This window comes from Physella acuta, unplaced genomic scaffold (genome assembly GCF_028476545.2).
Source record: "Physella acuta isolate Inbredline_101_S28 unplaced genomic scaffold, ASM2847654v3 ptg000872l, whole genome shotgun sequence".
Taxonomy (NCBI): Eukaryota; Metazoa; Mollusca; class Gastropoda; family Physidae; genus Physella; species Physella acuta.
The window spans coordinates 190,278-216,463 of record NW_026732389.1 but is presented as its reverse complement, the minus strand read 5'-3'; the positions used below and the strand labels follow the sequence as shown (position 1 = coordinate 216,463).

General features: G+C 37.6%; 1 protein-coding gene across 1 annotated transcript in view; it reads right to left on the bottom strand.

Annotated features, from left to right (window-relative positions):
- Nucleotides 1-418: 418 nt before the first annotated feature.
- Nucleotides 419-26,186, bottom strand: part of LOC131952399 (putative per-hexamer repeat protein 5) — a 33,710-nt gene continuing 7,942 nt past the window's right edge. The window contains exons 2-8 of the mRNA XM_059315028.1: nt 23,182-24,759; nt 22,233-22,336; nt 21,986-22,044; nt 20,241-20,392; nt 19,280-19,379; nt 18,883-18,893; nt 419-567 (exon numbers count right to left, since the gene is read on the bottom strand). Of these exons, the coding sequence (XP_059171011.1) occupies nt 419-567; nt 18,883-18,893; nt 19,280-19,379; nt 20,241-20,392; nt 21,986-22,044; nt 22,233-22,336; nt 23,182-24,759 (2,153 nt within the window). The remainder of the gene's footprint in view (nt 568-18,882; nt 18,894-19,279; nt 19,380-20,240; nt 20,393-21,985; nt 22,045-22,232; nt 22,337-23,181; nt 24,760-26,186) is intronic.

The following is a 26,186-nucleotide window of genomic DNA, read 5'->3' as shown; positions in this document are numbered from 1 at the left end:
AGATGTGTAGCTTACTCGTGGTTACTGTATAAATAGATGTGTAGCTTACTCGTGGTACTGTATAAATAGATGTGTAGTTTACCCGTGGTTACTGTATAAATAGATGTGTAGCTTACTCGTGGTTACTGTATAAATAGATGTGTAACTTACTCATTGTTACTGTATAAATAGATGTGTAGCTTATTCATGGTTACTGTATAAATAGATGTGTAATTTACTCATTGTTACTGTATAAATAGATGTGTAACTTACTCATTGTTACTGTATAAATAGATGTGTAGCTTATTCATGGTTACTGTATAAATAGATGTGTAGCTTACTCGTGGTTACTGTATAAATAGATGTGTAGCTTACTCGTGGTTACTGTATAAATATATGTGTAACTTACTCGTGGTTATTGTACAAATAGATGTCTAACTTACTCGTCGTTACTGTACTCCGAGTACTTGTCTAGGTAACCTTTGTTCCTTCTCTTAACATGCATGTACACACAGACGGCTATGATGGCAGTCAGCAGGAAAAACATAGGGATACCCACTGCAAGGCCGATAATCAGGTTTGTGTTGTCTGTATTGGGGAAATGAAAGAAAAAAAGAATCTGTATGTATGTGTGTGTGCATTTGTGTGAGAGAGAGAGAGTGAAAAAAAGCAGTGTGTGTTTGTGTGTAAAGGTAACACTTTCTTGAAAAACCAATCCGACTTGTCTGTTAATAAATGTGATCAAATTTCTATGGTTCTTGTTAGTAAAACTGCCCAAAGCTGGAGAACGACCATGGGCATAATATAGTCTCACATAGCCCCTACCCCCCCACCTCCTTCCCACACATTGTTTATATTGTTTTGATTGACTAAATCCTTAAATGCACCCATCAAATAGTTGTAAAGTAAAGCTTCCCTTTCAAACCTGACGGTCTATAGGGCAAGTAAAATAGAGTTCACTTGTTTCTGTGACCTCCGCATATGAAGAGATAGTGTGGTCAGCCCTATGCCCAGCCGCCTTTACTTTACCTAACGTGAGTTAGGTACCCATCGGAGTTGGGTGGACTCAAGGACGGTCTACTGACTTGAACCCGGATTCGAACTCGAGACTTACGGGTTAGTGTTAACCCGCAAGTCTCGAGTTCAAGTCAGTAGACCATTCTTGAGTCCACCCAACTGTGATGGGCGTGGTTAGCAGTTCAGCTCTCTACCGTTAGACCACTCCGTCCCAAATAGTTGTAGCTTGATTGAAAATTAATTTAAAATTTATATAATTTAAAAAAAATTAGACTTACCATTATCAGGTCTGATAGGTCTGAAATAGATTGTGAAATACAATAGTTCAATCATATAAGACTGGTTATATTGTTTCAACTTGTGTGTGTGTGTGGGGGGGGGGGTTACTCTGAAGTGGCAGCTAATTTCAGGGCAACACTGGAGACTGTCAATTTTACTTTTAAGAGTTGGGAGTGGGCGATTTGGTGTCCTAGCACAGAGGGCAATGTCCTTGTTTTGTTAGAGGAATATCTGACCAAACACCATTTGTATTGTTGGTGGGGGGGGGGGGAGGTTTTCAATACGTTTATAGGCATTTACAATTTACATATGTATAGAAAGTGTTCGGAGCTTGAACAGTAGCCCCCTAACCTCTGTGGACGCCACTAGAAATTGCGGTAGTATAAACCGTCAAGTGTCCGTGAAAATGGGTTTATTCTGACTTACTTGGTTTCAATGGAGCAAGTACCATCAGTTGAGTTACATGATTGACCATCAGGGCACCCACCGAGGACATGTATAATGTCACAAAGACTGCTGTTGGTTGTCCCTAATGGCAGGAAAAGAAAAGTTAAAGGTGGATTCATGACTCCAAGATTTTTTTTATTATGCTTTTTAAAAAATCAGCGTGGAGTCAGGTGAGTTATCTTTGACAAAGACATGACTGCATAACGAATATCTCTTTCTCTCCCCCCCCCCCCCCCCCACTTCTGTTTAGTGTATTTGCAACACGTTTAAATAAACGTTTTTACAAGCTTTTATTTAACTTGCTACCTCGTCAGCCTGTCTGTCTGTCTGTCTGTCTGTCTGTCTGTCTGTCTGTCTGTCTGTCTGTCTGTCTGTCTGTCTGTCTGTCTGTCTGTCTGTCTGTCTGTCTGTCTGTCTGTCTGTCTGTCTGTCTGTCTGTCTGTCTGTCTGTCTGTCTGTCTGTCTGTCTGTCTGTCTGTCTGTCTGTCTGTCTGTCTGTCTGTCTGTCTGTCTGTCTGTCTGTCTGTCTGTCTGTCTGTCTGTCTGTCTGTCTGTCTGTCTGTCTGTCTGTCTGTCTGTCTGTCTGTCTGTCTGTCTGTCTGTCTGTCTGTCTGTCTGTCTGTCTGTCTGTCTGTCTGTCTGTCTGTCTGTCTGTCTGTCTGTCTGTCTGTCTGTCTGTCTGTCTGTCTGTCTGTCTGTCTGTCTGTCTGTCTGTCTGTCTGTCTGTCTGTCTGTCTAGATCGAAACGGCCGTGTGAAATTGCAGGCACTTCTAACTAACAGATACGGTTCGTAATTGGTACGTGGGTCAAGACATTAAGACAATGCAGCGTGACATTCAATTTGACTTAATTGGTCGCCTAATTATTTTTTATGAATTAATTAAAATTTGGACCCAATTAGTAGGCAGTTCTATCCACACGCGTCATCACGGCCGTGTTGGGCGTGGAGCGATGAGGGCTCTACGTCAAAAGCGCGCCATCACGTTCAATAGGCGCGCGATGGTTTTTAGTCGGGTTTACAGCCCATAATACTTTACTGAAACTTTAGCTATAAACTTGACAATGCTTTTTAGTCATGTAACTATTGTAAATAAAACATGTAAAGTACTGAAAAAAAAATTCATAAAAAAACGTTTTAATAACAAGCTTTTATGGAATAATGCACTTGAAAGTAGAAAATAAATTATACACTACTATTTAAATAACTATAAAGAAAAACTATAAAGAATACATACAAGCTTGTTATTAAAACGTTTTTTTAATGCATTTTTTTGTAATTTTTTATCCAAAGAGATAACTAAATTTTAAAATGACACAAAACTTACTGTATTACTTACAGTTCTTTCCGTTTATTTCCACATTTTTCACAGAAACAATCTGATTGTCTAACACATATGTTTTTTCCAAAATTGTATTAAAAGCTGCCTGTATATCATTGGGTGAGTTTGTTGTTGTATTCATTACCACTTGAAATTTGGTAAGTAGGCTGCCTCGGCTTTAGAAATCCAAAATTTTAAAGAAAACTATTAACTTAAAAATGAAGTAGTAACTTGATTTTAATTTAGTAGTGTTTGTTAGTATTTAGGATTGAAAACTTAGCTGTTTAAAAACATCGCATAATCTTTACGAGGCTCTGAAAGCCAAGAAAAACAAGTCTCTTATTTTGTCACAATATATGTCCATTTAAGTGTATGTACCACATATCTTGACAATTGTAACCTTTGTGATGTCAGACTCAATTTAGTCTTTTGTCTTTTAAATGGGGGGTCTACTTTTCGCCATCTGGTGAATTTTAAGATCACAACCAGTCTAGTGACAGAGGTTAACTGCCCCACGTAACTGCATTTTGCTTCTCCTTGAAACTAGCAGGAGGCTGACGTGTTTCTTGCAGGTCTTTCTAACACATTTATTTTTACAGGTAGACTGTTTTTACAAACCATATGCAAATATAAGGGGACGGCCAGTCCACCTCTGTCTACCAACCACTTTTCACCTGATTTCTATCCCTGAGATAGACCTAAGATTGACCTTCTAACAATATCACTATATAGCTACACCTCTGCATTGGTGTATAAACAATATGACAATGCTTTATATCATAATTTTGTCCATGTATACATTTTAGTGCAAATATTAAAAAAATTTTTTTTTAGTTTTTACATTCATGCTTGTATCAAATTTCTCTTACCTTATTTCTTGTAATATGACACGTATAAAGCCTGGAACACTGTTAAATAATTTCGTTAGCTGTAGAAAGAAAGTTGTTTTTAAAAAAATAGCTACAGTAATAAATGTCTTTTACAAGCTTTTATTTAACTCTCTTCCTCTGTCTGTCTGTCTGTCCAGATCAAAACGGCCGAGCGAAATTGCAGGCACTTCTAACTGACAGAAACGGTTCGTAATTAGTACGTGGGTCAAGACATGAAGACAATGCATCGTTACATTAAATTTGACTTAATTGGTTGCCTGATAAATTTTTTATGAATTAATTAAAATTTTGACAAAATTAGTAGGCAGGTCTATCCACACGCGTCATCACGTTCAATAGCTGCGCAATGGTTTTTAGTAATGTAGCTCTATTGTAAATGAAAACATGTAAAGTACTAAAAAGATATTTCATAAAAAACGTTTCATTTTTTAGAGCGATCGACTCAGTAATTTGAAGTTTGAACTGAGTAAGATAGGTTAGGGATTTTTTCTAAAAAGAAATTTCATTTTTTTATCATGTTCAATAAAAGCTAAACAAAAATGTTACTGTTTTACGTTTTCAAGGCTTAATCTCTCTCTCTCTCTCTCTCTCTCTCTCTCTCTCTATATATATATATATATATATATATATATATATATATATATATATATATATATATATATATATATATATATATATATGCCAGCTCATTTATTGCACACCACTCACCAAAGTAAGCGTTTTATTCCACAAATCACTGTACGCGTTAAAGTCTTCGTCTTTGAATATACTTGTACTGAGGTTAAAGGTGATATTTATATCCACAGATATATGTGCGCCAACTTAAAGTAAAAAATATTAAATCAGTAAACGAGTAGACAAACAAATTAGTTGCATTTTGTTTTAGGCATCGGTTTTGTTTTCTGCATCGCGAATTAACTCTTGGCAGAACAATTTAAAGACATGTAAATGTGTACATTTTTAATATACCCCAGGGAGGTGTAAAACGTTGATATTAGTAAGAATCTCGTGTATTTTTTTTTGCGCGCTTACAATACTTTCTCTACACTTCGTATACGAGAAAGTAAAAAAAAAATATAGAGATTTTTACAAATTTCGACGTTTTACACCTCCCTGAGTCGGAAAAACGTAGTTTTGCAATCTTGTCTGTATGTGTGTATGTGTGTCTGTGAACACGATAACTTGAGAACCGTTTCAGCTAGGTTGAAGAAATTTCAAATATAATTATTTTATAAAAATAGTATTTAAAAGTTTTTTTAAACCGGAATCTACCCCCTTAATATTTAGTGGAAAAAAAAACACATTATACTATATTGTACAATGTGGTCATTCTTTAAATGATAGATTTAAGAAAATCTTATGTGCATACTTTTGTATTCTTATACTATAATTTTTAAGCAAAATTTTAAATTTTTTAAAAACATTTCGTCTACACAACAACTGAATTTCTATAAAATGACAATGTACTCACTTTGTTTTGGTTGTGGCGTTGAATTGGTTAAAATTTCTGATGATGTAGGTGTATTTGTCGTAGGTTTTGTCGTTGTGTCATTGGTAGCTGTAGCTGTATCTATCGTGGTTCCCGTCGATGTTTCTGTCATAGTTCCTGTGTCTTTCGAAGTTCCTGTATCTGTCGTAGTTCCTGCGTATGTCGTAGCTCCTGCGTCTGTCGTCGCTCCTGCGTATGTCGTTGCAGCTCCCATGTCTGTCGTAGCTCCTGCGTCTGTCGTAGCTCCTGCATCTGTCGTCGCTCCTGCGTCTGTCGTATCTCCTGCGTCTGTCGTAGCTCCTGCGTCTGTCGTAGTTCCTACGTATGTCGAAGCTCCTGCGTATGTCGTAGCAGCTCCCAAGTCTGGCGTAGCTCTTGCGTCTGTCGTAGCTCCTGCGTATGTCGTTGCAGCTCCCATGTCTGTCGTAGCTCCTGCGTATGTCGTTGCAGCTCCCATGTCTGTCGTAGCTCCTGCGTCTGTCGTAGCTCCTGCGACTGTCGTAGCTCCTGCGTCTGTCGTAGTTCCTGCGTCGGTCGTAGCTCCTGCGTCTGTCGTAGCTCCTGTGTCTGTCGTAGCTCCTGTGTCTGTCGTAGCTCCTGCGTCCGTCGTAGCTCCTGTTTCTGTCGTAGCTCCTGTGTCTGTCGTATCTCCTGCGTCTTTCGTAGCTCCTGCGTCTGTCGTAGCTCCTGTGTCTGTCGTAGCTCCTGCGTCTGTCGTAGCTCCTACGTCTGTCATAGCTCCTGCGTCTGTCGTAGCTCCTGTGTCTGTCGTAGCTCCTGCGTCCGTCGTAGCTCCTGTTTCTGTCGTGGCTCCTGTGTCTGTCGTAGCTCCTGCGTCCGTCGTAGCTCCTGTGTCTGTCGTAGCTCCTGTGTCTGTCGTAGCTCCTGTGTCTGTCGTAGCTCCTGCGTCTGTCGTAGCTCCTACGTCTGTCGTAGCTCCTGCGTCTGTCGTAGCTCCTGTGTCTGTCGTAGCTCCTGCGTCTGTCGTAGCTCCTGTGTCTGTCGTAGCTCCTGTGTCTGTCGTAGCTCCTGCGTCTGTCGTAGCTCCTGCGTCTGTCGTAGCTTCTGTGTCTGTCGTAGCTCCTGCGTCTGTCGTAGCTCCTACGTCTGTCGTAGCTCCTGCGTCTGTCGTAGCTCCTGTGTCTGTCGTAGCTCCTGCGTCCGTCGTAGCTCCTGTTTCTGTCGTGGCTCCTGTGTCTGTCGTAGCTCCTGCGTCTGTCGTAGCTCCTGTGTCTGTCGTAGCTCCTGCGTCTGTCGTAGCTCCTGTGTCTGTCGTAGCAGCTCCTGCGTCTGTCGTAGCTCCTGTGTCTGTCGTAGCAGCTCCTGCGTCTGTCGTAGCTCCTGTGTCTGTCGTAGCTCCTGCGTCCGTCGTAGCTCCTGCGTCTGTCGTAGCTCCTGTGTCTGTCGTAGCTCCTGCGTCTGTCGTAGCCCCTGTGTCTGTCGTAGCAGCTCCTGCGTCTGTCGTAGCTCCTGTGTCTGTCGTAGCTCCTGCGTCTGTCGTAGCTCCTGCGTCTGTCATAGCTCCTGTGTCTGTCGATGCAGCTCCTGCGTCTGTCGTAGCTCCTGCGTCTGTCGTAGCTCCTGCGTCCGTCGTAGCTCCTGTGTCTGTCGTAGCTCCTGCGTCTGTCGTAGCTCCTGTGTCTGTCGATGCAGCTCCTGCGTCTGTCGTAGCTCCTGTGTCTGTCGTAGCTCCTGCGTCTGTCGTAGCTCCTGCGACTGTCGTAGCTCCTGCGTCTGTCGTAGCTCCTGCGTCTGTCGTAGCTCCTGTGTCTGTCGATGCAGCTCCTGCTTCTGTCGTAGCTCCTGCGTCTGTCGTAGCTCCTGTGTCTGTCGTAGCTCCTGTGTCTGTCGTGGCTCCTGCGTCTGTCGTAGCTCTTGTGTCTGTCGTAGCTCCTGTGTCTGTCGTGGCTCCTGCGTCCGTCGTAGCTCCAGTGTCTGTCGTAGCTCCTGTGTCTGTCTTAGTTGCTATGCCTGTCGTTGATCCAGTAGGTATTTCTGTCGTTTGTTGATCTGAAGGCTGGTAGATCTGCTGTACCTGATGTTGCATCACTTGATGTTTCTTGGCAAACCGTTTCGATGTTTTCTGTTTTTAAAGAAATTCGATGAAAGTGATCTCGCATTAGGGAAGGTTAAACATGAATTATTTATTCCCCTTTTACTCCCCTGACAATATTTGTCCCATTTTCACATCTACTGCTATGGATCAGACAACTGAAATAAACCTGGAGTAACCCCCCCCCCCTCCAAAATAAAAACAAACATTTTTTTGTATATTGCAATACGGTAGCAAGTTTGGAGGTGGTACTTCTAATAAAATAATAGGCAAGTTTGTTAGAAGATGCTTTTTTCCAATGTTTTCAATAAAAACAAAAAATCCAACATACTAATCAGCATTACTTCCACTGTCATTTTCTGTCCATCTTAAATTAACTCGAAACATTTATAGTATAAGCATTATAGTTTTATGATACATATTTGTCATTAAATTTTACTATCTTTTAAAATGCAAATTTATTGTTTTACATAAAAAAAAGTATAAGATTTTTTTCTTGACGTTTAAAATTTTATATATATTATAGATATGCTCATCTATGATGTATAACATATGTATGATAATGTATGACAAATTCACCATTAAGATTAGTGAATGCGTTTTGTCTGTCATATGTATTTGCATTTTAAGGATTTAATTTTAGCTAGGCTGTTTTCAATATTAGTTAGTTTTAAAGGTATGAAGATAATGACACGGAATGACAAAATTGAAAGAAGAAGAGTGATCATATATATTCTGAAATAACCATAATGGTTGGGGTGGCACCTCTAATTCAATCGGGTTAGAGAAAATATACGTGTGTGACATAATCGCTCGTTTTTCGTGAAAACACAGAGGCGAGAAGTTCTTTGAATATGCTGCTTTAATTAATGATTTATGATATTGTAAAATTATGTTTTTTTAGAAATATGAAATAGCATAAAACACGACTTGAGAAATCACTAAACTTATGACCAAAATAATGCATAAGATCTTATAACTTTATATGGAATTTCGACCACCTAACTAAAAGGTAATCAAGTTGCTGTATTTTAGAAACAGGAAATAAAGTACCACTTCTGGATATCTAAGGTCACTCCAAAAAAAAAGAGAAGATCCTAGACTTAAAATTTCGTTTACCTCACTGAAACTTTACTCAAATTTCAGTGTTCAAATGGAAAAAGAGAAAGACGCCACTTCTTGTTAACAAAATTCAAAATTCAAAAGTTGACAAAAGCACGCATATACAATTTAATATTCAAATGTGAAATTAAGTCCACCTAACTTAAATTACACTCAAGTTATTGGCTTTTGAGAAACCAGAAGTAGAGAAACTACCACTTGCGGTTACCGAAAGTCGCTCAAAAGTTGATAGTAAACTAAAATTTTATATAATTTCGTCAACATATTAAAACGATGCTTAACTTACCGTGTTCACTGACATGCACAAGGCACACAGACACATACACACACAGGTATACAGGTATAATTGCAGAACTACGTTTTTTCGACTCAGGAAGGTGTAAATCGTGAATATTAAATTCGTCAAAATCTCGATTTCGATTTTTCGCACTCTTACAATACTTCCTCCATACTCCGTGTACTAGAAAGTAAAAGGTGCATAAAGTGGTTTATATCAAGTTTCTGTTCGACGCACCTTGTTGTTAATGTAAAGTGTTCGTTTATTAAATGGGATTTCATGGGCGTTTGCCTTTTATGGCTATTCAAAGTTTAAAAGTTTTACATTTTTGAAAACATATTAAATGTTTGGGCGTAGGACAAAAGGCCAACATCCAAAAGGCGTGGTCGAGTCGGTAAAGATCATGGTTGCTAAACCGAAAAGTCTCGAGTTCGAACCCTCGGGCAGATGAGGCTCGTTAGCTGGGGACAGCCACTCTTCTAGGAGAGACAACTCCAAAATTAAACAACTGCTGCCTAAAGATTGTTCTTGGTTGGACAAAGGCTATGGAAGCAAATCCAAAAAGAAAAGCAGGCTGAAATCGGAGTCAATGGCCTCAATGGCGCATAACCAGTTGACACGTAACGCTTAATTGTGTCGGAGGCGTGGTCGAGTCGGCAAACAAAAAAAAGCTCATGGTTGATAAAATTCGAACAAAGTCCTCAAGTTCAAAACCCACTGGCAGATAAATCTCGATCTCTTTCAACACTAATAATTAAGTACGAAGAAGAAGAAGAAGAAAAGGCCGACAAGACAAAAAGCCGACATGGACAAATGACCGACATGGACAAAAGGCCGACAGACATAAGGCCGACAGGACATAAGGCCGATAATACATAAGGCCGAGAGTACATAAAGCCGACAGCCAAAAGGCCCACAGATCATAAGGCCGACAAACCATAAGGCCGAAAAGCATAAAAAATATTAATATCACAAAATATGTGTTACTAAACACTAAAGACACTAAATAAGGTGAAACGTTCAAGAGAAGAGACAATGTTAGTTGCTATCCTTATAAGGCGAACCATTGGGTCCAAACGACTGAAGATTACGGGAGTGTCTTAAACACAAAGGATCAACACCTAAATATTGCGAGATGCCGTCACTACAGTCTTCTATAGTTCCTTCTATGTCAACGATGTGAGATAATCCGTCGTATCATCGCCCACATGCAATAAGGTGGAACGCCTAGAGACAATGCTAGTTGCGATCCTTTTAAGGTGAACTATGGGGTCCTTGCGACTGGAGATGATGGGAGTGTACAAAGAATAAACAGACAGGTGGTGTTACATCCATATTTCGCCAAGAAATCGAAGAAACCGAATGAAGTAGAACGATCACGTGCCTGGACTACATGTTAAATACCGACAAACTTTTTTGTTTAAAAGAAACACTACATTTGATGTTAATAAACAAAAAAAAGTATGCCTACATGTTGTATAAACACAAATATATCAAACATGTCTGTAATTTTAGTTTGTTGTTTTATAAAACTTATCGGTCTTTAGTGATGTCGGCCTTTTGTCTTGTCGGCATTTTGTCCGGATCTCTAAATGTTTATAGTAACAATCATTTATACGGGCAATAAAAGGAATGTAAATGATTTCCTTATATATGTGCTAATGCGCCACTATTTTATCTATACAGAAAAGGGCATAAAAATAAAAATTAAAACATAATGAACAAGATTTACTTACGTGTTATGTATAATAATCCGATTAAAAGAACCAATTTCGGAAGGTAAAACATTGTCGTTGGAGATAAATACAACACAGTAGTTGAATATAAATTTATTAACTCTGATTAGAAAAACAAACTATAAAGTAAAGTTGGTTTAAAATTCCAGTTGCTTATCTCTGCAGACTAGACAAATGTCACAATAGAATCTGTGTTGGGTATGTTTTGTTTCAGGTAACTACTACTAAAGGACTTAACTGCGCGCACTAGAAAATTTTTCTTTAAATAGTCTGTCACCAAGTTTTAATGCGTTCGTGATAAAGCAATATGGCCGCACCTTGTACATTTATGGGTAAACAAAAAATTAATCGAAAATAAACATTTGCTCTTTACATAGGATTAAGACAAATATACAGCATGTTGATCTTATTTTTAATTTTTTTGACATGAATTATAAAGGCTCTCTACTTTAAATTGTAAAAAAAAGCCCAATATAATTAGATACAGTCTAGGTAAAAAGGAGTGATTGTGAATGCCATTGATCTAAATTTAATTCTTTTGCTCTCTGGGGTATATATATATATATATATATATATATATATATATATATATATATATATATATATATATATATATATATATATATATATATATATATCAGTGCATAAGCATATGTATGTATGTCTATGTTTGTTAATATATATATATATATATATTTATATATATATATATATATATATATATATATATATATATATATATATATATATATATATATATATATATATATATATATATATATATATATATATATATATATTTATTTATTTATTTATTTATTTATTTATATACTTAAGAACCATTATATTCTGACATTATATACTGATCAGGTAACGTGTTGGTGATACGGCTTATAAGACGGTATTTAACAATTCCAATGACAACGATACAAAATGATCTCATCCTTATTCTTTTTTACCCCTTCTGGCCTGTTGAACGATCGACAAGGCTGTGAGGAATACAGTTCGAATGGCTTAACAGAGAACTTCCCCCATTCTTATATTTATAGGTGCTAAAAATAGGCTCCAACTAGGCCAATAATAACGTGGAAATAATTTAACAATAGTATTGTTCATTTCAGCTTTGGCTACACAATGTAAACCTGTTCCAGTTATCTTTGCTACAGAACATGCACGCGGTTATAATAATAAACAATGTCTTTATTTTTACACAGAAACCTGTTTTCTTTTTAACTCAAGTTCGTCTACCTTTACAAGCTTTTATTTATCTTGCTTCCTTGTGCATTTTTGTGTCGTGCTTTTGTGTGCCGTGCTTTTGTTTGTCGTGCATCGTCCTGGGCTGAAACCAGTGGCGTGGCTACCGTAAAGCTAGCGTAAGCAAGGCATAGAGGCCTGAGTCATTTAGGGGCCTTTTTCCCTCTTAAAAATTAAAACTTTTACGTTGCAATTTCATTATTTGTTTTGTATGTGAGCGGGTGAATAGATTATTTATTTTGTATTATTTTATTGGGTGCGAATCTGTGCGTGAATGGTCAACTGGACAGCGGCTACGGGGTTTCCCCTTCCGCCCTAAGCGGTCAATATAAAAATTGACAGCTTTCTTTTTGACCCGAGACGAAATGTAGATCGGGTCAGTTTCTGTGTGGGCACCACGTGCTTGGAGGTTTTGTTTTTTATTTTATTTTTATATGAGTGATTTGTATGAATGCGACTGCCGATGTCTGGTATACACGTGGTGTGTTCTTTTTGAAAGATTTGAAATGTAATTTGGTATTCTAAACCCTTGGCGTGTATTTTAGACCACGTGGTTTAGATCGTTATGTTTAGGAGGTTTCCTAAACTGGTGCGAATGCGCGTGTGCATTTACTTGATTGTTTTACTTTGATATGATGTGTTGTTATTGTGGGTTCCCCACGTTGACTAGGATTGACTTAGTCAATAGTCGGTTGTTTTAGACAGTAATGAGTATATTTTAGTTGCCTCGAGTTTTAGGTTGTTTGAAATTAATGTGTGTGCTGTTTCGTGCAATGTTAGGTTGAGTCACTTGCTTGGTGTCTGCCTTTATTGGGGCCCTAGCGGAGTGTGTTAACTTAATGTTATCAATATAGATGTTGTTTAGGTAGACCAATGGCTTCGTGCTGCTCCTTGTGTAGGAAAGATTGGTTCTACAATGAATTTGTTTTACACGTTATTTTTAAGTTGCTAGTTCTTGGTTAGACAGTGGTTAGTCGTGTTTTTGAGAATTGCTTTAAGAATTTTAATAGTAGGGATTAGTTTTACTCGAGGCTTTAGATATCTTTAGTAGAAGTTAGTAGTATTTAAACATGTACATATTGATGTATGTATTTTTCTATGCATTTTTCTTTAATTTTCCTTTTCTTTTCTCTCCCCCCCCCCCTTCCAGTGAGGTTGCTTGTGCAACTTGGCTGGGTGTGTTTTGTTTAGTCATGTTTTGTTCCGTTGTGTTTTGTTTAGTCGTGTTTTGTCCCATTGAGTTTTGTTTAGTCGTGTTTTGTGTATATTGTTTTGTTTAGTGTCTGTAGTTTATTTTATCTATTATTTTTCTCTAACTTTGATTGGTTTCAGTTAATAAATTTACTACATTATTAAAGATTTTTTGTGTTTATTCTAGACTAAGATTAGGTTATTAACCAGTCTGGGTTTAGCCGGACTTGCACTGACCGGACAGTAGTTAAATAAGCTTAGTAGGGTAGATTTTAGAGATCCCCCCTCCCCTAGCAGGGCTTACATATATAAATAGTTTTAAAAAGAAGATGAAAATCCAGTTTGTTTTCTATTATAGAAATAATTAAAAGTCCCAAAAAGGCCCCTAGTCATTCCTTACTTTACAAGTAGTGGGATTCAGTGTGGGGGGAGGGGGTCGAACAGGGCCCATCCGTAATAATCTCACTTCAGGCGTTGCCGCATGGTCGTGCAAGCCATTGGGATAATTAGCCTATAAATAAACTTGAACTGACTATTTTCAAACTGCAGCAGGGGCAACTTTTGACGCCCTCGGCGTACTGATGACCATTTTGACACCAATTACACGAGTATTCTACATTAGAGACACGGTGGGCCCCTAAGTTCGATGAATAAAACGAACCAAAGGTTGCATCTGGTTTCCTACCCAGGCGGCCATACAGCACACGCAAGTGCCAATGAGCAGTAGAGTGGACCAACCCGCTCCTCTGCAACAAAGAATCGAAACAAACAGCTGTGGCGTTGTTTACACTTTAACTAGGCCTATCTCAGTTTTAAAAAACAAGTTCACACCACTAAAAATATGCACTTGGTAACACGTTGATGAAACCCTTACAAATATTTTTGTTACCTTGGTATGTGGGACTAGATCGCAGCAACGCGGACGGGTACGCTAGTTAGTTTAAACATTCTTTAACATTCCACGGAGGTCGGGAAAGAGATTTTGATGTTCGTGTTTAAATGTAATTATTTGCTCATTATGATGATGTTATTTATTATGAAACAAATTTTAGATATGCCCATTCGGTCAGTAGCTTGGCTATCCTAAACATCAAACATACAAAAGCAGCTTAAGTAGATCTCAATGAATTTATTAATAATTTTACAAAATTAAAAGTATGAAAAAGAAACAGATCTAAATAAATCATGAGCATTATTTTTAAAAATTGTGTTTGGTTAGTGGCTTCAAAAAGTCGGGTGTTACCCTAAGCGTTTACTTAAGGTGTTATCATATCATTCCCAGCAATTTTGCATTTCACCCTACTCTCGTTAATCTTTTATTATTTTAGCTGGATACAACTCAGCTTTGACAATACATTTTATAATATTTTGTCAAAGTTTCAGGTATAAATGTTGTCATCAAATGCGGACCGCACTTCTGCCCCCTGTCTTAAATCACGCTACTGTATTTGATCACTTGAAAAAACAAATTAACTGTAAGCCCGTAACACTTTAAAAAATACATAATAATATAATATAAACATATTTTTAAAAATTATATTATTTAAAATTCTTTTATCAGGAGTAGCATTTATTTCTTCGTTTAACTCCGTTGTACCCTAACGGCTGACGAAGGGGCCCACTGATAATTTTTGCATAAGGGCCCAAAAATCCTAGCTACGCCACTGGCTGAAACGGTCGAGGGAAATTTCGACCACTTATAACCGCCCGATTTCTCTCAAACTTGAATAATAAGAAGTCATTTTGTTGTAAAAAAAAAACGTGTGTGTGTACAAGGGGTGTGTGTGTGCAGCAGTGTGAGTGATAAAAACTGAAAATTCAATATGTGATTGTAAACAACATTGATAACGGAAAGTCAGTAACATAAAAAAAAACTCAACGCTAAACTAAATGGTGGGATATTGCTTTATTTAAAATAGTTTTACATTTTTGGTGTAATGATTCCCCATCCAATACGACAATCTGTGATGCTTCAAACAATTTATTATTTAATTTTTGTCAAAACTCCTAAATCTATAGTGCCAATATTTTATTCAAAAGTATAACTTCTCTTATGGTCAACCTATATTCACAAATACAATACAAGCGACACATCACAAACTATGTGTTTTAAGTTCATATAACATAATGGCTCTATCAGCCCTGACTTGAACCCCTTTACAGACTGAATGACAAAATGAATGTCTATGTCAAGTTGTTTTTTTAAATGCAGTAATAAAAGATATAGCAAGTGGGTTCTGAAATCTCTATTTATTTAGCTAAGAATTTTAATAGTCACAGTATTTTTTCGTTCAATAAAAGGCCAAAAAATTCAAAGGTAAAATGCTTTTTAAAGTTTTAAAGTTTTTACAAAATAAAATAAAAGCATGAATCAGGGCTATAAAAGTATTAGAATATTTCTAGTTAACCGTGCACATTATACAAAGGAAAGAAACAGCATTTTGAAAAATCAGTGAGGTAGATAAAAACAATTTTGGATCATTGGAAACAGTGAGGATAATAATTTAAAAATCTAAATTACGAAGTTTGATCTGGCCAATTCGACAGAGTTGTCAGCTTGCATTGGTTACGTGTCCTGGTGAAATCCCTGATAAAAATTCAAATTCTAATTAGTCTTAATTAACTCATAACTTAATTCTTATTTTAAAAAATCTAATTCTAGTTAGCCTTAATTAACTCATAACGTTATTCTTATTTTAAAAAATCTAATTCTAATTAACCTTAATTAACTCATAACGTTATTCTTTTTTTTTAAATTCAAATTCTAATTAGCCTTAATTAACTCATAACATGATATTTTCATAAAAATCAAATTCTAATTTAGACTCAGCTCGATTAAATACTCAATAAATGTGTTGCTAATACTTTAGAATGATGGTTTGAGTATTGAGCTCAGTTCTTTTCATAGTATGTTCATTTCAATGAGTCCTTTAATTACACGAATTTCAAATTTTAGTAACAACCATAGATTCAGCTTTAAATTATAGCAGCAAACTACTTACCAAATTAATCTTTGGTCTCTGGAGTTTAAATTCCTGTTTAATTAAATAAAAAAAACATCAATTGGCAAAATGACAAAACTTGAACGATTTGATGTTAAATTAAAGCCCCATAACTATTGGAATTCAAAGGGCGTTATCTCCGCGTTGATGGTGAACTGGTTTTATTTCTCACACTTTCAAATAAACTACTACCCATAAACTCTACTTCATCTGCCATATTAAAATCCCCTCTTTTGCTGAAGATACAACTTGGTTCAAATTATATTTTTAAAACTTTCCTTGGACTATATTAATTTCTTGCATTACCCCCTTATATGAATATTCTATCGTCAAGTACCGTTTTAGTTTTGGTAAAAACTTTAAAAAAAATGTTCTGTTTAAAAGTATGAGGAAACTGCATTAAAAGGTATATTAATTAAACATTTGTAAAAATCATAAATACTTTCTTCACATTTCTCATACAATTTATGAGAAATGAGTAGCACGACAATATATTATATAGTCAAACTTTACTCCGAATTTACATTTGAAAATATTGTTCGTCCTGTTTTGATTTTAGCCACCTTAAAGCACATTTGCTACTGTAAACAGATAATGAATCAGGCCAACCAAATCATATGTCCACATTATTTAGGTTTTGGAGAGATTCAAACTTGGGACTCATAATTTAGAGCAACAAGACCAAACTGCATCGTTAAACTAAACAGACACCAAAAACATAATCTTACCTGGCCGTCTGGTTCCAAAGTTTTGAACATAAAATCCCAGGAGAAATTACATTCATGCATGCCTGAAAGAAAATCACGTGTCAGGTGTGTATCGAACTATTCCGCGTCTGGAGAAGACTATCAATTTTGCCCCTAGAAAAGCGCCCCCCTCCCCAATTCGGAAATGTCAGTTGCGATTTCTAACAGACAATGTCCCTTACAATTTTTTAATTTGTAATATTTCGTATCACATTTGAATTAGAAAACAGTCGTTTAAGCCAGTATCAGACTATTTTCTTAACTTTAACCGTTTATAGTTCTAAAACACAACTAAAAAGGAGATTTTTTCTACTCCTTGCAGCCTCTTTCCCCCTCTAGGTTCGGCGCCCCGGGCGGTTACCCCATCCGTCCTGCCCTAGCTACGCCTATACCTCAAGCACGAGTGAACCTAATAAACAACCATAGAGCTTGCGGTATGAAAGTTGTACAATATTCAAACAAGCTGATGGAACATAACAATGAAAAATGTATTACAAACCAGAAATAAACATTCACGTAATTCAGTCTAGGTCAATAAACTTGACTTCGGGATATTTTGATGTTTGATGGAGTTTGAACTACGAAACTAACACTAATTACGAAAATGAAGCTGTCTTTAGGAAACTAAAGCCGTATTTACGAAACTAACGCTGGAAACGAAAGCGTTGTTGTGAGTGCACCGACCTTCTTTGCGTGGTTTGGCGTCCAGGTAGTCATAGAAATGTGAGGGCTCCGTTTTGTTGTCTGGTTTAGGTGTGACGTAAGCATCGTTCCTGCCTCGAGGCATGTTCCATTTTCTCCAGTCACCCTGGGGGGCGATGTGATCGGCGAACACAGATTTGCTGAAGAGGAGATATTTTCATCTTTATTAAAAGGTTTAAGTTTTAATGCCCAAAGGCAAATCAGTAACGTTTGAAGGTTAAGGCCAGGGTTAGGATCTCATAGCTAGGGTTTATTCCAGGATAGCGTAACTTGGAAGAAAAAAACAAGCATTCGTAGAAGTTTTAAATAGTTTTCAAATTATAACTAAATAAAAACTAAAAAAAAAACTGCTTGATCCTTACTTAATTTTATTATTTTGCGTTCTACTGAATTACGTAACGTTTGATATTTTGGCTTATCGTCTTCATCAGAGATATAAAACTTAGAACCTGTAGTTGTAGCAACGCATACAAATGTGCGTCATAAATAGATGTGTAGCTTATTCGTGGATTCTGTACAAATAGATGTGTAGCTTACTCGTGGTTACTGTATAAATAGATGTGAAGCTTACTCGTGGTTATTGTACAAATAGATGTGTAACTTACTCGTCATTGCTGTACTCCGAATACTTGTCTAGGTACTCTTTGTTCCTTCCCTTGACACGCATGTAAATACAGACGGCTATGATGGCAGTCAGCAGGAAAAACAGCGGTATACCCACAGCAAGGCCGATAATCAGGTTTGTGTCGTCTGTGTTGGGTAAACGAAAGAAGAAAAGAAATTGTATGTATGTGTGCGTTTGTGTGAGAGAGATACAAAGAGAGAGAAAAAGAGCATTGTGTTCGTATGTAAAGGTAACACTTTTTTGAAAAACCAATCCGACTTTTCTGTTAATAAATGTGATCAAATTTCTAGGGTTCTTGTTAGTAAAACTGCCCTATGCTATCACTGACAGGTAGCTGGAGAAGGACCATGGTCATAATATAGTCTCACATACCCCCCCCTCCCCCCTCCTTCCCACACATCGTTTTATTGTTTTCACTGACTAAATCCTTAAATGCGTCCATCAAATAGTTGTAAAATTCCCTTTCAAACCCTACCGTCTATAGGGCAAGTGAAGTAGAGTTCACTTGTTTCTGTGACCTCGGCATGTGAAGGGATAGTGTGGTCAATACTATGCCCAGCCGCCTTTACTTTCCCTAACGTGAGTTAAGTACCCATCAGAGTTGGGTGGACTCAGGGACGGTCTACTGACTTGAACCCGGAGACTTACGGGTTAGCAGTCCAGCTCTCTACCGCTAGACCACTCCGTCCCAAATAGTTGTAGCTTGATTGAAAATTAATTTAAAATTTATATAACTAAAAAAATTCGACTTACCATTATCAGATCTGAAATAGATTGTGAAATAAATTAGTTTAATCATATAAGACTGGTTATATCGTTTCAACTTTAGCGACATTGTTCTATGGGTGTGGGTGGTGGGTACTGTGATGTGGCAGCGCATTTCAGCGCAACACTGGAGGCTGTCAATTTTACTTTAAGAGTTGGGAGTGGGTCATTTTGTGTCCCAGCGCTCAGGGACATGTCCTGGTTTTGTTACAGGAGTATGACCGAACACCATTTGTATTGGTGGGAGGATGTTTTCAATATGTTGATAGGCATATACATAAGTATAGAAAGTGTTAGGAGCTTCAATGGTAGCCTCTGCCTCTGTTGGTACCTTTTGGACTTGTGGTAGCTTTAAGTTGCTGCAAATTGTCTTAAATCTACCTACCTGTGTGATGTGCAAGTGCCATCACTATCTACACATATTTGATCACTTGGGCACTTATCGAAAGCGTCTTTGATATCACAGAGAGTGCTGTTTGTGTCCCCTAAGAGTAAGAAAAAAGAAAAGATATTCATTATTTTAAAAGATCAGCTTGGTGTAAGGCGTGGACGCTACAGTCGTTTAACGAGTAGACAGGATTGACTCTGCAAGGTTCACATTTACTCTGCAATTTTCTTCTTACCAAGGTCAAACACCTTCTTTCTAATATCTTATTTTGTTAAATTAATGTTTATTTCACGAGAAGCTAAACAAAACAACATATGTGTGTTTCATGTTTATTGCCATTCTTTTCTATCCTCAAAAAATTACATTGTAGACTTACACACCATTGCTATGCACTGGCATTAAGCTCGTGTGTATCTGTCTGTCTGTCTGTCTGTCTGTCTGTCTGTCTGTCTGTCTGTCTGTCTGTCTGTCTGTCTGTCTGTCTGTCTGTCTGTCTGTCTGTCTGTCTGTCTGTCTGTCTGTCTGTCTGTCTGTCTGTCTGTCTGTCTGTCTGTCTGTCTGTCTGTCTGTCTGTCTGTCTGTCTGTCTGTCTGTCTGTCTGTCTGTCTGTCTGTCTGTCTGTCTGTCTGTCCGTCCGTCCGTCCGTCCGTCCGTCCGTCCGTCCGTCTGTCTGTCTGTCTGTCTGTCTGTCTGTCTGTCTGTCTGTCCGTCCGTCTGTCTGTCTGTCTGTCTGTCTGTCTCTCAGTCTGTATGTCTGTCTATATGTCTGTCTGTCTGTCTATAGATAGCAAAGCAACCAATAATCTTGTTTATGTGGTGCAAAAAATGGGGTTTTTATATTTCAAAAGTGCTGTTTATTGCATTATAAAACGTTTTATTAAACATTTTTCTAGTGTTATTTAAAATGATGGTAACTAAGTTAATATAAAATAAAGTGGGATAAAAAAATATTACTTACAGTTTTTTCCATTTATTTCAACACTCGTTACAGAAACAGTTTGATTTCCTAACGTAAAAAATGTGTTGTAAATTCTAGTAAGTGCGTCTTTGATATCTTTGGCAGTTGTTGTATTCATTACCAATCGAAATTCTGCAATGATGCTGCCTAAACTGTTGATTATCGATAATTAAAGAATGCGTAAAATATGAAATAGTATCTTTATACTAATTAAATTTTATTCGGGGATCAAAACTAGTTTAAATACCGCGCATAACTTTCTTGGGGCTGTTATACAGTGACCTCCTATTCGGAAATGTGTATGCGTCCCTCTTCCTACCCCCCCCCCCCCCCAACGAACGTACCCTTCCTCCCCCACTTCGGAGAAAAATGTCTGAAAGAAACCCTTGACGATATATACTAACAGTATCCCATTTTTTTTTACACCAAACCACACTAAACGTTATGTTCTCTTTAAAACCGTCACTTCACAAAAAAGGTTTTGCGTATTCTTCTCTTTCACAACTAGATTTTCAAACACTATACTTACAACATATCTACTAGTTTGTCCTCCTAACTACACCCATGTAGAACGGCGGGGTCGAACGGTAAGCTTACGGCTGCTAGGTCTTGAGCTGGGTTCCCGGGTTCGGGTTTTTAGGACGTTCCTGAGTCCACCCAGCTCTAATGGGTACCTGACTTACGTTGGGGAAAGTAATGGCGGCTGGGCATAGTGCTGACCACACTATCCACTTGCATGCCGAGGTCATTAAAACAGATGAACTCTACTTCATCTGCCCCGAGTGTTTTGGGCACGAACGGAAAAGATTGTGAGATGATGAATTACATCAATGCATAGTTCTATTGTTAAAACTATATGTTTCTGTTTTATACCATAACTATGGCAACCGTCTAGCGTTGCTGCGATTAAATAGAAAGAAACTTTAAAAACACTCGTTATAAAATTAAATTTAGATAGTGTCTTTTTTAAATGAAATGTATTATTCAATTAAATATTAAAGACGTATAAAATCATTGTTTTAATTCTATGTATTTATCCCTTTGCTTTTTTTTTCATCCGTCTAGTTGAAACACAAAAATCAGGTTTTTTCGACGTATGGGCTTGTCACAAACAGTTGTCCATACGAGAACCACAGACTATACAATTCTAGTCATATAAACCAAACTGACGCAACATTTAATGAGGCTTTTATCAAAGCATTTTCAATCATGTATTTTAGACCTGTGGGTTGTTTTCTAGACCTGGGTTATTTAAACGTAAACAATGTCGTCGCTATATTTCTTAGATCTGAGTTGTTGGAACGCGGGTATTTCCGCACTTCTATCCAGTCTCCCAAGGTTGTGTTATCGGAAAACCTTGAGTGTACGCTGATCAACCTCAGCAATAATGACGTCATGTTTGGCTTAAGAAATAAAGGGAGAGTAATCCTTTCTAATTTTAATTATCTCTCTATCATCTTTTTTAAGGTCTTAAGTAACATTTTTAGTTTATACATTCAGTAGGCCTATCATCAGCACATTTTCCCCAACATAAATCCGTAACATTACGCTCTAAACATATTGCCGAAGGTAGTGATCTCTCAAACCTTCGGAAAAAATGCGACAGACAAAACGCGGAAAGAGAACTGCGCGCATGGGTTTTTATATAGTAGGATTTTGCTCATTTATCAATTTTAGTGCAAAGGTGAGAAATTCTTCAATTATGTTTTTTTTTTTAAATCATGCTTCATTCACATTTCGCTTACCTTATATTTAGTAATTCTACTCGTATAACGCCTTGAACATTGACAAATGAATCTCTTAGCTGTAGAGAAAAAGTATAAAAAAAAGTTTATAATAACAAAACGTGTATAATAGTGCGGATTGTGGATAATTTAGATACCAATCTTTAATTAATTTAAAAAACAATATTTTATACTAATAATTGAATTATAAAAATAATAATGGTCTGTTTAAACTTCTATGCCAACTCATTAACTGTACACCACTCACCAATTTTAGCGTTTCATTCCACAAATCACTGTGTTCGTTAAAGCTTTCATTGCTTGCAGTGTAGTTGAAGGTGAGAGTTATGTTCAAAGACTTGTCAGAGTTATCTTGTAGTGAGAAATATTAAAATAGTAAACAGTTGGACAAAAAATATCGGTAGCTTTTTTTTTTTTGGCATCGGGGTTTTAAATAGTTTTAAGTTACGTGGATCTGCAACGCTAATTAATTGTTGGCAGAACAATTTAAAGACACATATTTCAGTAAAGGTGTATGTTTCATCGGAAGAAAATTCTCCAAAATAATGATCTAACTCAGGAGTTCCCAACCCTGTGCCCGCGGGCGCCATTGCGCCCGCCGAACGATTCGTATGTGCCCGCCTCTCACTATTCGACAGAGACAGAATTTTTTTCATAAACATTATTGAAAGGTTGAAGGGGATGGAGGGGGGTGCAAATCGAAAGTTTTGTCCCCGGGTGACGGGAAGGGTCGCTACGCCTCTGGAAGGAGTTTGTCGATTTAAAATTGGTGGTGCCCGCCACCCTACCGAAATTTTAGAATGTGCTCTAGAGTAAATAAAGGTTGGGAACCCCTGGTCTAACTTATGATGTTGTGTTAATGAAGAGTGTTCCCAGAAAAATGCACGGTAGAAAAACTGTGCAAAATACAAAACGCGCAAATACAAATTCAGGATACTAAAATAGATCTACTTCTTTTAATAACATTGAGTGAGAAAATGCTTTACTGTGCTATATTGTACAATGTCGTCATTCTTTAAACGATCGATATAGGAAATTCCGATGCGCATACTTTTGTGCGCATTTTTTGGTTGCGCATTTTTCTGTTCATCGCCATTGTAGTTCTTATACTATAATTTGTAAGCAAAAATTTTCAAAATTAATAAGTGTGTCCACAACACAACAAATGAATGTCAATAAAATGACAATGTACTTACTTTGTGTTGGTTGTGGGGTTGAACTGGTTAAAACTTGTGATGATGTAGGTGTATTTGTCGTAGTTCCTGTGTCTGTCGTAGTTCCTGTTGGTGTGTCTTTTGTAGTTCCCGTAGGTGTGTCTGTCGTAGTTTCTGTGTCTGTTGTAGTTCCAGTGTCTGTCGTAGTTCCTGTGTCTGTTGTAGTTCCTGTGTCTGTCGTAGTATCTGTAGGTGTGTCTGTTGTAGTTCCCATGTCTGTCGTAGTTCCCGTGTCTGTTGTAGTATCTGTAGGTGTGTCTGTCGTAGTTCCTGTGTCTGTCGTAGTATCTGTAGGTGTGTCTGTTGTAGTTCCTGTGTCTGTCGTAGTATATGTAGGTGTGTCTGTTGTAGTTCCTGTGTCTGTCGTAGTATCTGTAGGTGTGTCTGTTGTAGTTCCCGTGTCTGTCGTAGTATCTGTAGGTGTGCCTGTTGTAGTTCCTGTGTCTGTCGTAGTTCCTGTGTCTGTCGTAGTTCCTGTGTCTGTCGTAGATCCTGTGTCTGTCGTAGTTTCTGTAGGTGTGTCTGTTGTAGTTCCTGTGTCTGTCGTAGTTCCTGTGTCTGTTGTAGTTCCTGTGTCTGTCGTAGTATCTGTAGGTGTGTCTGTTGTAGTTCCCATGTCTGTCGTAGTTCCCGTGTCTGTTGTAGTATCTGTAGGTGTGTCTGTCGTAGTTCCTGTGTCTGTCGTAGTATCTGTAGGTGTGTCTGTTGTAGTTCCTGTGTCTGTCGTAGTATATGTAGGTGTGTCTGTTGTAGTTCCTGTGTCTGTCGTAGTTCCAGTGTCTGTCGTAGTTCCTGTGTCTGTCGTAGATCCTGTGTCTGTCGTAGTTTCTGTAGGTGTGTCTGTTGTAGTTCCTGTGTCTGTCGTAGTTCCTGTGTCTGTCGTAGTTCCTGTGTCTGTTGTAGTTCCTGTGTCTGTCGTAGTTCCTGTGTCTGTCGTAGTTCCTGTGTCTGTCGTAGTTTCTGTAGGTGTGTCTGTTGTAGTTCCTGTGTCTGTCGTAGTTCCTGTGTCTGTTGTAGTTCCTGTGTCTGTCGTAGTTCCTGTGTCTGTCGTAGTTCCTGTGTCTGTTGTAGTTCCTGTGTCTGTCGTAGTTCCTGTGTCTGTCGTAGTTCCTGTGTCTGTCGTAGATCCTGTGTCTGTTGTAGTTCCTGTGTCTGTCGTAGTTTCTGTAGGTGTGTCTGTTGTAGTTCCTGTGTCTGTCGTAGTTTCTGTAGGTGTGTCTGTTGTAGTTCCTGTGTCTGTTGTAGTTCCTGTGTCTGTCGTAGTTCCTGTGTCTGTCGTAGTTTCTGTAGGTGTGTCTGTCGTAGTTCCTGTGTCTGTCGTAGTTCCTTTGTCTGTCGTAGTTCCTGTGTCTGTCGTAGTTCCTGTGTCTGTCGTAGTTCCTGTGTCTGTCGTAGTTCCTGTGTCTGTCGTAGTTCCTGTGTCTGTCGTAGTTCCTGTTTCTGTCGTAGATCCTGTAGGTATCTCTTTCGTTTGTTGATCTGAAGTGGTATCTTCTGGTGGATCTGTAGTTCCTGATGTTGCATCAGTTGATATTTCTTGGCCAACCGTTTCGTTGTTTTCTTTTTTAAAAAGAAATTAGATAGTGAGCTGGCATTAGGGGACGGTTAAACGAACTTTTTATTCCCCTTTTAATCCACTGACAATATTGTCCCATTTTCACCACTACGACTATGGGTCATTCAACTTAAATAAACCTGGAGTAAACCCCCTCCCCCTCCCGCAAAAAAAGCTTTTTTATATATTGCAACACAACATCAAGTTTGGGAATGGCACTGGAAATGAAATAATAAGTTTGTGATGAAATCGCTCGTTTTTATAAAAAAAAGATCTTAGAAGAACCTTTATTTCAATGTTTACAATAAAAACAAAAAAAAATAATAAGCTGCTGTATAATAATCCTACATAATAATCAGCTTACTTCTACTGTAATTTTCTGTCCGTCTTTAACTCGAAATATCTACAGTAAAACATTATGGTTTCTATTATTCTATGATACATATTCGTCATTAAATTTTACTCCGCCACCCCGAAGAGATGCCTGGAAGTTAATGCGGCCCTCGGGCTGAAAAGTTTGGAGACCCCTGTCCTAACCAGTGTATTACCTTTATCCTAACCGAAGGGAATTTTCAGGGGATATGTAATGTCCTACTGGGGGTAATTTTGTTTATATTCCACAAAGTTTTCTTTGTTTATTTTTGTGTGTACTCAAAGAACGGGGGAAATAAAAAAAATTAAAATCATGTCGCAGTCTTGCCCCTTTTCAATTTTAATCCCCGTAATATGATATTTCTGATAATCTGGTATTTTCCAGTTGCCACGTCACAAGAGCTATCTCCTTACCAAATATCAATTTTTTTTTTTGCAAGTGGTCGATCTAATTCAAGCATTTTTACTTTCTCGTATATACGTAGTATAGAGAAAGTATTGTAATCGTGCAAAAAAAAAAATCGAGATTTTTACAAATCTCGACGTTTTACACCTCACTGATACGGAAAAACATAATTTTGCAATCTTGTCCGTATGTCTGTGTGTGTGTGTGTCTGTGTGTGTGTCTGTCCGTGTGTAAACACGATAACTTGAGTACCGTTACAGCTAGGTTGATGAAATTTCATATATAAGTATTTTATCAAAATCGTAGATCCGTATCAACTTTTGAGAGATTTCCGACAACCGGAAGTGGTACTTTTTCTACTTTGAATTTTTCAAAAGCCTATAACTTGAGTACTATTTCAGATAGATAAATGAAATTTCACATGTAAGTAAAAGATCTAATTTTCTACCTTCTGTTAAATTTTGAGTAATTTCCGTTGACCGGAAGTAGTAATTTACGCTACTTCCGATTTCTCAAAAAACAAATGTAAATTTATTAAATACTAATACTATTGCGCACTATTATACACACCTTTATTAGGCGTTCGCTTGGTGCGCAATTGTTTTTTACTGAGATTCTATTCTATTTTTAAAAGTTTCAGTATTTAAAATGGAT